The 10,124-nt window shown below is 33.4% G+C and overlaps 1 protein-coding gene across 1 annotated transcript; it reads right to left on the bottom strand.

The window, feature by feature from the left end:
* On the bottom strand, positions 1-3,051 carry LOC106678023 (facilitated trehalose transporter Tret1; the record flags this gene model as incomplete). Its single annotated transcript, XM_014416302.3, is given in 2 exon segments — positions 1-2,332; positions 2,880-3,051. Coding segments are annotated over 2 exon segments (1,313 nt in total), but the record flags the coding sequence as incomplete, so codon positions are not given.
* Positions 3,052-10,124: the final 7,073 nt, after the last annotated feature.

The following is a 10,124-nucleotide window of genomic DNA, read 5'->3' as shown; positions in this document are numbered from 1 at the left end:
TAATTTTTATGTTTTATTCTATACAAAATTATACATTTTTGATAAGAAACTATTAAACACATACAAATATAACAGATCTTTTTTTTTTAATAAAGTACAATTATTTGTTTTAAGGTATTATAACCAGAAGGATCATTTGAACCCACTCATGCAATATGGAACTAATAAAATTTTTTTTGTTGCAATCATGTAATGCAATCATCCTAAAGCACAGCGTTTTTGTTACCACTGTAAAAATGATCGATATTTCTAATAAAACATTAGAAAAGGAATTGCAGGTTGGTTCCTTCTTACGTCTATGGGTTTGTTTATGCCTACTTAAAAAAAAAAAAGGTACATATTTAAATAACATAAATTTATAATACTAACAATTATAAATATAATCACATAGTTTTTATAAAAAAAATAATATAATATTCTATTAATATTTTAAATTAATATACAAACTAACTGTGCAACAAATTTATTTCTAAAATTCAGGGACAGGTTCGATAGAAATTTTAGAAATATTTTTAGTTTTAAAACAAACTTTTTGATGTAATTGATTCTTATTCCATTCAATACTGATCTACTTATGATGTGAGACATACTTATTTGTACCTCAACATACTATGCAACAATTCCTTTGTTGATTATGAATTTACAATTATGGATTAATTGTTTCATTATGTACAAATGTTCTTCAAAACATATTAATTGATATTTATAACCTATTTACAATAGTTTATCTGTAGAAAGTATAAAAGTTCATAGATAAAATCTTCAACTTGGAAATTATATTTGATTTTATTTGTTTGACACTAATGCTGATGAAATAATCTTAATTTTACTGCGTTTTGTAACATTATTGAACAAGGCTTATTTTAAGCTGTAGCCTTCGACTTTTTAACTTCTTTATGCAAATCTTTGGTATCTCAAATACCACTTCTTCCTGCTACAATTTACACAGTATGAAAGCCCATTCTTTAAATCACAACCTAGACACTTTCTACCCCAGTACCTACTCAGATCCAGAGGTGACAACGGTTTTTTTTTTTTTTTTTGTGGGAGGGGGGTACGATTGGTAGTTCTTTTCTTATATTTTTCTGTTTTAAAGGTATTTTTCTGAAATGATTTAAATTTTATCCAACCAAGAAAAGATGATACGCATTTTGCGATTCGAATGAAAATCCAATTCTTCTTAGTGGAAACTCAACATTGAACATCCTTAGGAGCAGCCTCTTCCATCCTACCAATCGTTCTCCCAGCAGTTTCGATCATCAACCAAGTCAGTAGCAATCCACCTATCAGGCCAACCGCACTGTAAAACCAGAAATTGAAGTAGACCCCAAAGGCCTCGTTCGCCGGACTATATGTTTTCAACACTAAGAAACTGAATCCGGCTCCGAGTAGTTCTGTTATTCCAGCGGCCAGACCCCGAGTGCTAGCGCCGAACATCTCTGCCTGTAGAGTCTGTAGGAGAGGACCCAAGCCGATGTCGATGAAGAAGCAGTAGGAGACAATACCCAAGTACATAAGCCAGACATAGGGTGTGGCGTTCAATACTGTACCCTCGTGAAGGTAATAGTACGCTCCTGTAAGCCCATGTGCCACGAAGCAACCGAAACAGGAGATAAGGAGAAGCGGCTTCCGTCCGATCCAGTCTGAGAGGAAGGCGGATAGCACTGCGATGGTCGTAAGGAGGATTCCTAAGATAATAGACATCTCCGCAGCCGGTAAAAATGATTCGCCCCTCGCGAATGTTTCTGCCGCATAGTTGACTATCACTGGCATACCCGTCATGAACTTGCTAGCTGAGACGATCTGGACAATTATAAAAGCCTTTCTCTCTGATTTGTCAAAGAAGAGTGTCTTCCAAGAACTCTTAGTGTTCATCTCCTCCTTCACAGCAGCTTGCATCCCGGCAAACTCGGCATCCACGTTATCTGTGTTTCTGAACCAGAGTAGCGACTCCTTAGCCTCTTGAGTCCTTCCTTTCATCAACAGATAGTAAGGAGCCTCTGGGAAAAAGAGAAAGCTGACAGTGAAGAAGATGGGAAGCGGCAGACAGGCGTAGACGAAGCTGTTGTAGCTGAGGTAGGGTCCTGTGATGAAGGAGTAGAGGTTGCCCATGTGCCAAGCTATCTGGAAGAAGCCTGACAAGGTGCCGCGCAGCTTGGGCTCGGCTATCTCGGCGGTGTAAATCGGAGTCACTGTGAAGACTATCCCTGTCGCGAAGCCGTGGATAAACCGCACCACGTTCAATGACAAGAAGGACATGTCGAAGATGACCAGGAACCAACCCAGGAGGCACAGCGGTCCCACGCTCAGGATCACCAACTTCCTTCCGATCCTAGGGCATATTCCTTCTTTTAGTGATCAATAAGATAAATCTTATAAATAATTATTTCAAGTACTCAATTAAAAAAAAAGGTTGTATCTTTCTATTAAATACCAGTAAATGAATAAATAAACAAGGTCTCTTAGACTTATACATCAAAAGGACAGAAAAAATAAGACAACATAAGTGGAGAACTCACATAAGTAGTTTTAAAAAGACTAACAAAATATAGGTACTTGATTATTATATCTGGAGAGAACGGTAAAATTAGTACAAGTCAGAAAATGGCTGAAGATTTGACACATGCTACTTTTACTGCCCTCTCTAGATTGACATCAAATTTAGAGTTTTAATCTACACCTAAAAACAAATGTTTTGGTTAAAGAACCATGTCGATATCAGTAGGTTCTTCAGCTTTTAAAACTCTCGATATATTTCCATTTATATACTGACTTGATTTCACATTCGTCAGATCCGTTAATATCTGTATTGGCAAAACTCTGGTTCGTTATCTACTGGGATTTGAGAAACTTCTTATCGATGAAGTACTGTATCCTACCTGTTAGCTAAATCGCCAGCTATCATGGGCGCAAGGATGGAGCCAACTTCGACGATGGACACCATCCAAGAGACTTGTTCCAAAGTAAAAGAGGTGGGCGCTTCGGTGAGCCTCAATGTCAGCGGCTCGAACCAGCTGTAAGCCGCTCCTGCCACCATCACCGACATCATACCTGAAACAAATAAGCTCAATTAAAATACAAGAAAATACATTTTACTTGTAAGATAAAAGACACTAGGTTCATTTTTTTAACCAATTTCTAACTATTCCTGCTTAACTTAGAGATTTTTTTTTTATTTATTAATATTTAGAACCGTATTTACATAAAAATACATCTAGTAAATTTGATGTAAGATCATAATGATATGATACAGGCATATAAAAAAACTACTCATTGGTAGCACTCTAATAATATTTCTACATCAGAAAACCTCGAGGCCATATTTTTTTCAGGCACCTCGGAGGATTGTAAGGAATGGAAGAGGAACCAAGGTTAGAAACTAGTGGGTTTGGGTGGCGAGGGAGTTGAGAATAGAAGGATTGATATCTGGTTCGGGCTGGATCGGTTGCACATGAAACATTAAAGTCTTTCTGGATGATTTTTTGAGGTGACAAAGTAAGGAGCATTGAGGACTTTGGATTGTAAGGATGGGATACGAGAGGAATTCGAAAGTTTAATGGAGCCCCAAAGCTTAACTTCATATGTCTAGATAGGCCTTATTATAGGCATATAGATCAGTATTTTGTAATGGATTGGAAGTTTAGACCATTTGTCTAATACTGGTACAGGTATTTGGTGGGGAAAAAAGTCCGACAAGTGGGCCTATTGGTACTTTTTGCCAACCCCTGGCGGCCACCTGAGTCGCTGCCGCGTACTAACCAAGATGGGAGTGTCAAGATTCATTTTTCGGGACCGCCGAAAAATAAATATTAACTGCCCCAGGTGGGAATCGAACCCACAACGCTCCGAATATTATTGGAACCTACGTCCTAACCCGCACGGCCGTCGCGTCCCTATACTGTCTAGTAATTGTTGTGATAGTCGGAATCGACGTGCAGTTTCCTTTCTTTTCAGTCTTGCGTGAGAATTCCAAGTTAGTCGAGCAACATTATTAAACAATACTGTAGGACAGTTGGTAGTTTACGGCGAAGAGTAAAGGTGATTTGGTAAGATTTGTCGGTATTAATTTTTATCACCCGATTTCGGCACCATTCTTCGAGGGTTGTGATATAGGCTTGGGGAGTTTGTGATGAAATTAAAGGATTATTATTTACTGTGAGCAATCATATGTCATCAGCATATGTGATGAGAATAGTATTAGTATTAATTGGATGAGACGGAGGATACCTTGAGAAACATCGGTGGACGGAGACTGACAGATATAGATGACTATCTTCAAATCCAATTGTCAAGGGAGTTATATTGTTTCAAAAAAATCAATAAGGACGCTTTTAAATTTGTGTTCAAACTGTTCTCGTCTTTTAACCAGAAGTATAGATAACTATATATTTTGTCAATTGTGAGGGAGGGTCACAATGTTTCTAAAAATACTTTTAATTGGGAGGAGCAGGGAAATCTGGAGTGGGGTGCGCGCATCACACAATGTTATCTTGCCATTCCAAAGAGACAACATTTCAAATAATTAATTTTTAGTTTTATTTTTCAATAAAAATTCTTATTTCATGGTTTCTCCGTGTGCAAAAACGAATATCAACTTATTTCTTGCCAAGAACACGGTATTATTACAAAATAATATCAATATTAAAAGATTATTTCATTGTACATTTTTATACCGATTTTAATCAAAATCATTAAACCCGTTTTTGACAAAATCGAAAAAAATATTCAATAAAGTAGTATCTCCGGCCAGTTAATTTCATTGAATAGCTTGCTATAACATACCAGCGATGTGCTAACTTTGCTATAACATACCAGGTATATGCTAACTTTGCTATAGTATTCTAACTTTTCGTTTTCGAGCTAGGCTATTCTCACAAACAGGCCATTTTGAGAGGCTTGGTTATTGGTTAGTTGGTTATTGGTTTTCCATCGAAAACTCGAATTCAAAATTTTACACGATTGTAGTAATTCTTTTTACCAAATATTCCATTTATAGGAAAGTGAAAGTAAAAATTTGTATTAAACTACTTTCTTGTAAAAGTGGGAGATTGTGTAGTTTCTTTTTCATCCGAGTGCACATACATATATATGTTCTTAATTTTAACCTCAAGTATCAATATATTGCATAATGTTTTAGCATGTCCTCTTTGATATTGAAGGTTTTAAATGATTGCTGGTAGTGATTTTGCGAGTGTTTACTTAATAGACCGCGAAACAATAAATAAACAATGAAGTAGTTACGGCTCGGCTCGTATTATATGGCTATTGTTATCTTCTTCATTCTCTACTGCTCCTATTACATGTTTAGGTGAATGTTTAGTTACAGGTCCATTTGTTTAAGGAGACTGTTTTATTTTTAATCTGAATTAGTTAAACCAGTTAGCTATTTAGAGAAAATATCTCATTTCTTGTGATGAATTGTTTTTCTAGAATAATTACATTAACATTTGTAAGATAGTACCAACCATACTTTAGTGCCATACCAAAGAAATAATATTCTTTATTAATTCTGGGATTGATCTCTTTAGAATAATTTACAGGCGTCAAAATCAGGCTTTAGAGCCTTAGAGTAAATTACAAAATAGAGATGAAATTACAAGATGTCATAAAATAAAATAATACAATTAATTTAAAAAGATAAAAATAAACAACAATAATTAACAGAATATATAAAATAATGATAAAACAAATAAAATATAACCACTTGTCATATCATAAAACATAAGATGACTTCTGATAGTAAATTAAAAAAAAAATTATAAAAAATAATAAATGAAAAGAGATAATTTCTGCTAGTGTACATATTTACAATTGTAAACTAAAATCCAAGACATAAAATACTGAAAATATATAAAGCTTTTTCTTCCGCTTATAATGATTCTTTTTTGTTTTTGTTATTCTTCCGAAATTGGGTGGACAGAAGGTAATCGAAGATATGGGATTTGAAGATTGGAAGGGTATTAGAACTGCGAATAAAGGAGAGAATAGAATTCCATAGGTAAGAGGAACGGATGAGGAAAGATCTACCAAAGGCTGCGATTCGATGGGCAGTTATAAGTCTGAGGGCCGTGAGCGGGTATTGCGGGAATGCACTCAGGATTTAAATTGAAGGATATTTGAGATGTACGATAGACGGCGGTATTGGATAACTTGATAGAGAAAGGAAGCAAGGAAATATTTACGACGGAAGGAGGGGTAAAGCCACTTCAATTCTTCGTAAAATCGGGTGACAGAGGCGTCTCTGGGGACCCCAAAGATGAATCGTACAAAGCAATTATTTAACCGTTTTAATTTTGCTTTGAGATCCCCAGAGAGACCTCCGTAAACCGCACAGCAATAGTCAAAGTGGGGAAATATTAAGAAAGTAACCAGGAGCCTTCGGGTTTCAAAAGGAAGTAGGTGACGAAGATAATTTAAACGCTTCAGGGTGGAAAAGGTACGACGGGAAATATCGGAGTCGTGGTTTTTCCAGGAGAGAGTTTGGTCTATAGTGACACCTTGGTTTTTAACGTATGGATGGAATTGTATTGGATTGTTGTTTTGGAATAAGGTTGGAATAAGAGAGATAGTTTTCAGGAGGTGATTGGATCCTATTACGATTGCCTTGGTCTTCTCTGCATTCAACTTAAGCTTGTTTTCTTGTGCCCACTGGCTAATTCTATTCAAGTCTACTTGAATCTTCTCCGTAGTAACTAATAGGCCTGGAGGTGGGAAGGAAAGGTAAATTTAGAAATCATCTGCATACAAATGGTATTGAGAATGTTGGATAAGGATGGGAAGGTCATTAATGTAGATAGCGAAAAGGGTAGGGAATAGCGATGAACCCTGAGGGACACCACAGGTGAGGGGTACAACAAGTAAACATAATAAAATTTATATTTATAAATAGCCCTTATGCATATATACACCTACATATGTAAATAAGTGCATACATCCACATAACTATACAGAAGCATATGCACTTATAAAAATGTATATAAAGTTGCTAACGATAGATCATTTGGTTATATGCAACTTATTCCTGAAGGATAGAATCGTTACCAGGCTTCAAGCTTCTTGCGAGAAATCAGCAAACAAGAACCACTAATAAAAAAAAAATTAACAAAACACTGTCTACGTTTTTTACGTGAATAATAGGGAAATTTATTATTTTGTTACTCGGAACAAAGTCTCAAATGATGGAACAAGCGGTTTATCATCTATCAATTTTTTTGTAGTTTTGTTGTAATAATTTCGAAAAAAATGTTATTGTTTATTATTTACGATTAATAAGTAATAAAATATTGTGTAATAATTTGACGTTTTTAATTTTCTATTTAGTTCGTGTTTATTAGCGAAGATCCAGCAACTGTTAAAATCATCTTTAATTAAATTTGAAATACTCTTTCAAATTATTATACACCTTTTAGCCTTCAAATCGTAAGCCTTTGTTAGTGCAGTATATCCAATTGCTTGAACAGTAAAGTAATTGAATACTGGAAAATTAAAATTAAGATAAATACTGGGTTTCTAAGCCTATTATGGAACAAGCGTTTTATCAATTGGAAAAGGCTAAATTTTACCTAAACCTTTCAAAGAACTAGTTAAGAACAACAACGGCTCTCTTGATAGGCCACTTAAAGTGTCATCTCAAGAAGTGGATAATTTCCACATTCTGTCAGTTGCCCAAAGGATGGAGAAAAGGCTGAGGACATTCTTTGCGATTATGAAGAAACAGGCAAAAACTAAAGCTCAAAATAATACCATAGCTAATCCTGAAAACTTGATGTGCATCTTAAGAAATTGCTCAGTTATGTATATGAAGGTATGGAGGTAAAATATATTATTGGAAGAATGTACCAATATAATAATGACATCAAAAACTTGGATAAATAATCAAAGAATTAGCACACCATTTAATAAAATAAATATTTCTATTTTTAAAATATAAACAAACGTACATAAGCAAGGTAAGTTTTTAGAAGGAATATTTTAGAAACAATATATATTTCTGAAAATATTCATTATGCATTTAATTTTAAATAAGATTTAAAAAAAACCTTAAACCGCAATTATTTTGATATATTAAGTAAAAATAAATGTAGTGATTTGGAAATTGTCCAAAAAATAATATTTTTAAATACTAAAAACATTAGTTAATACAATCGTGTAAAAGATACAAATGTTTATATAAACATAAAAAGTTTGTAAAGTCTATAAAAATATTTTTTTTTAAACTGTGTTATTTTAGAAATAAAATAACAAAATTATCAATTAAATTTATTCAAAGGAAAGATGAAATATATTAATAACTATAAATTGTTCATAACAGAGTCCTAACGTGATGTAGATAGGTTTTGATAAGAGTGTAAATTTGTGAATTGTGTAAATAATTAAACTTAAGTATTTTAAATAATGAAATTTGGATAAACTACTATTCCTACAAAGATAAGCGTTATAATCTTCTTTATTGTAAATTTAACTAGATTTAATAGGGATGCTGGCAGACATACAGATATCTGCAGTAGTTTCCCAGATACATTTTTTTTTTCATAAATCAAAAGTTTTATCCGAAGTAGAATTTATTTGTTAAAGATTTACAATCTTGTTCAAATCATACATGTATAGATAACTTTATTTCATCAATATGAGTCCAGTTTATCATAACTTTACATTGGCTCATTATAAAAGCAATAACTGTAAATAATAATACTTCATTACATTTTATAATTTAATTATATTATACCTACATCATCAATGAAACTGTAATAAAAAAAAAAAAGGAAAAACATAAAAAACAGACGAGATAAAAAGATTAAACAATTAGTTGAACTGTGGAATAATTATCACTAATCATAACACTTGATTGGTGTGTGGACTATCACAGCCTAGAGAATCCAGTGAATCGCATGTTGACATTATGGACCGGTAAATCTAAATTAAGTTTTTTTATATTATCGATTTGAATTATGTCTTTTTTTCTGTGTACAATACTGAATGTAGAGAGAAATGCTCGTAAATACTTTTGTCTGTCTTCTATTAACTTTTCACAATAGAGAAGGATGTGGAACAGCCTAGAAATCAATTGGTTTCAGAAAGTGCAGGTTTGATGTAGAAACTTTTTTTTTTTCTGTAAAGATTAATTGATTCGGGATTTGAAACTCTTAACTGAATTACTGATCTAAGCCTTTTTATGTTACCTCTATACATCTAATAGGACTCTGGGCTGGAAATATTGAAGCTGGAAATAGTTCAATATATGGGATTGTTTTATCCGAAATACTAAAAATCAATATTTTGGCGAATATTATGAAAACCGCTACTCCTACGAAGGTAAACGTCATAATCTTCTTTATAGGACATTAAACTAGTGTTTAAAAAAAGTGCTAATAGTTAGCTATAAGTACTATGATTCCTGAGATATAGATTTTCCAGAATAAATTTACTTCAATTAATGATTTTCAGTATATTTTTTATGATTTTTTAATTATTTATTGTAATTTACAACTGTACAAAATAATACAATAGGTAAATATGTAGTATGTTTCATATAGACTTGAAAATCTTGGGAAGGAACCACCCATTGGTGGTACTTCAAACATTAATTTAAACTAGAAGGTCCCGTGGCCATCTTCTTTTCAGACGCCTCGGAGAATTATCAGGGATTGTTAAGGATGAAAGATTAAGAATTAATGGGTTAGAATGGTTAAGGAGTTTGGAATAAAAAGACGCATATCTGTTTTGGGTCAAATCTGCAACGAATGGGATGTCAAGGTAAGTTGCTTTTTAAAGATCTGTATTTCGTACTTAACGTAAAGAGCTTAAGACTCATAATTCAGCAAATTTCAAATGATGTCCTACTATATATTCGAGTGTTGTCGGTATTTTAATGATATTGAACTCCAAAAGAAAAATTACATTTTTTTTAACGTTTTAAAGCAGGCGCCATTTTTTATTCCTCTAAATATACTTGGCAGACAATTCTAACTAGTAACTATATCTATATATAGTTTTTATCAATTTAAACAAAAATTGGGGTGAAATAGCTGGCTTTTTCTCCACTGGGCTCCTGGACTAAATAAGATAACCCTATCCCAGCAGGCATCCATAAATATCAAGTTTTATGTTATTACCATTCGTTTAAA

Source organism: Halyomorpha halys, unplaced genomic scaffold (assembly GCF_000696795.3).
Source record: "Halyomorpha halys isolate HHAL.00 unplaced genomic scaffold, Hhal_1.1 Scaffold9.1, whole genome shotgun sequence".
Classification (NCBI taxonomy): domain Eukaryota; kingdom Metazoa; phylum Arthropoda; class Insecta; order Hemiptera; family Pentatomidae; genus Halyomorpha; species Halyomorpha halys.
This window is presented reverse-complemented; position numbering and strand designations above follow the sequence as displayed.